Genomic DNA, 1,706 nt, shown 5'->3' with positions numbered 1-1,706 from the left:
TGGCTCTCGGACACGCATTTACATAAATCACTGCCCTCAGATACATTCTTATCTATTTTACTGACCGCAACGGAACGCAGGCATTGATTTGCCATGCTGCGATCCGGTGCAGGCGATTGCACCGCGGTGCCATTAACTATAATGCACCACCACGCCCCCTCCCACCCCAGAACGCAGTGAGCAGGCCGGGTTGCAATCCAGTGTGTTCCAGCACTAAATCGGCCGGAACACTGGAGCTGATGTGAACTAGCCCTGAAAGTTAAAAAAAATATACTTTTTATTTAATAGAAGGAAAAAAAAAGGTATCAAAATCATGTTTTTATGGGGGGGGGCCTTAATGGTTTCTTGCACCGGGGCCCTGGCGTTTCTAGTTACGCCTCTGATCATTGCCATGTATCAGTGTGCATCCAGCAATGTTGTACAATGCAAACTTTCCAGACCACGTGACCCAGCACCTGAGTGACCTTCACCTGGCGAGTCACACACACAGTGGGCGCTCAGCCCGCTTCGCTATCCCTCATTCACTGTGAGGTGGGTCTACAAGCACGCCAAGCCTCCTCTTCTCTTCTCTTCTAAAGGCTGCCGCTCCTTCCATCCCCTCCATAAACAGCACAGCCGTTGATTTTCAAATAAAACATTTTCTCCGCTCCGCTCCTGCTTTATAGACACACGGCTCAGACGTCACGAGGGCTTTTGGTAACTTTAACTGTTTCACCACACAGCCTCCTTTCCCGGAGATGGCCTTATCTTCCACGTCTATACAGGTCTCCGGGCAGTCACGGGTTAAGCTGGGACGCATTCATCCCAGCAGCCAATGGCTGACGAGCGGTGGGCGGAGTACGCTGGCTCAATCCGGGTACTGTGCTGAATGGAGAGCTATACCCCGGGGTGTAGGCAGTGGGTTGGCGCATGCGCAGAATGGGCTCTCCGTCATCATCGTAGAGAAGAGAGAGCGACGCTCAGGGGAACAGCAGCTGTAGAAGCCGGAGCCTGGGGAGCGAGCGTCTGGCCGGCTCCTCGGCGTCATTAGCCCTCATTTCCCATACTCGCCTCTCCCCCGGGAGATTAACAAGCCATTGCCGGCTCGTTTCTCGACTCCCCTAGCAGCCATTCGGCTCGTCCCCCCTCTACCGCCCACCCGGAGCTGCCTGAGCCGAGCTGAGAGCCGTAGTGTGTGCGTGGAGGTGCCCGCAGCGCCGCTGTCACCATGGGATGTACACTGAGCGCGGAGGACAAGGCGGCGGTGGAGCGGAGTAAGATGATCGACAGGAACCTGAGAGAGGATGGAGAGAAGGCTGCCCGGGAGGTGAAGCTCTTATTGCTCGGTATGTCCGTCCATCGCATCGGCGTATGTATGTGCCTTCTGTGTAATCGGCCGATATGTGTAAGCAGCCGCATTCCTATAGATCATAGAGATCAGAGCCCATTGACCCCCCTCCTTCCCCAACCACCACCCTCACTCATCCCTATTGTCATGTCAGGCCTGCATCCTTCCACACTGCATGGCGCTGACAGCTGCCGGATCGGGCTGTGATTTACAGCCAATACAAAGGGTGCGGCATTGGCTCCTCTTCATCCCAATTATAAACATGCCTGATTCTGCAGGAGACTCAATCTATAGCACACGCATAGGGTGTGGTGTGTGCACTTCAATGGCATCAATCGTGCAGTGCATCATACAGGTTTAATTGCAGAATTCACTCCTT

The 1,706-nt window shown here is 54.1% G+C and overlaps 1 protein-coding gene across 1 annotated transcript in view; it reads left to right on the top strand.

Annotated features, from left to right (window-relative positions):
• The first annotated feature begins 1,104 nt into the window (after window positions 1-1,104).
• GNAI1 (G protein subunit alpha i1) overlaps window positions 1,105-1,706 on the top strand; it is a 64,855-nt gene continuing 64,253 nt past the window's right edge. The window contains exon 1 of the mRNA XM_018567586.1: window positions 1,105-1,325. Coding sequence (XP_018423088.1) covers window positions 1,208-1,325 — 118 coding nt within the window. The 5' untranslated portion in view covers window positions 1,105-1,207. The remainder of the gene's footprint in view (window positions 1,326-1,706) is intronic.

This window comes from Nanorana parkeri, unplaced genomic scaffold (assembly GCF_000935625.1).
Source record: "Nanorana parkeri isolate BGI_ZX_2015 unplaced genomic scaffold, ASM93562v1 scaffold1069, whole genome shotgun sequence".
Lineage (NCBI taxonomy): Eukaryota > Metazoa > Chordata > Amphibia > Anura > Dicroglossidae > Nanorana > Nanorana parkeri.
The sequence above is the reverse complement of the archived record's forward strand: the minus strand, read 5'-3'. Positions and strand labels throughout refer to the sequence as shown.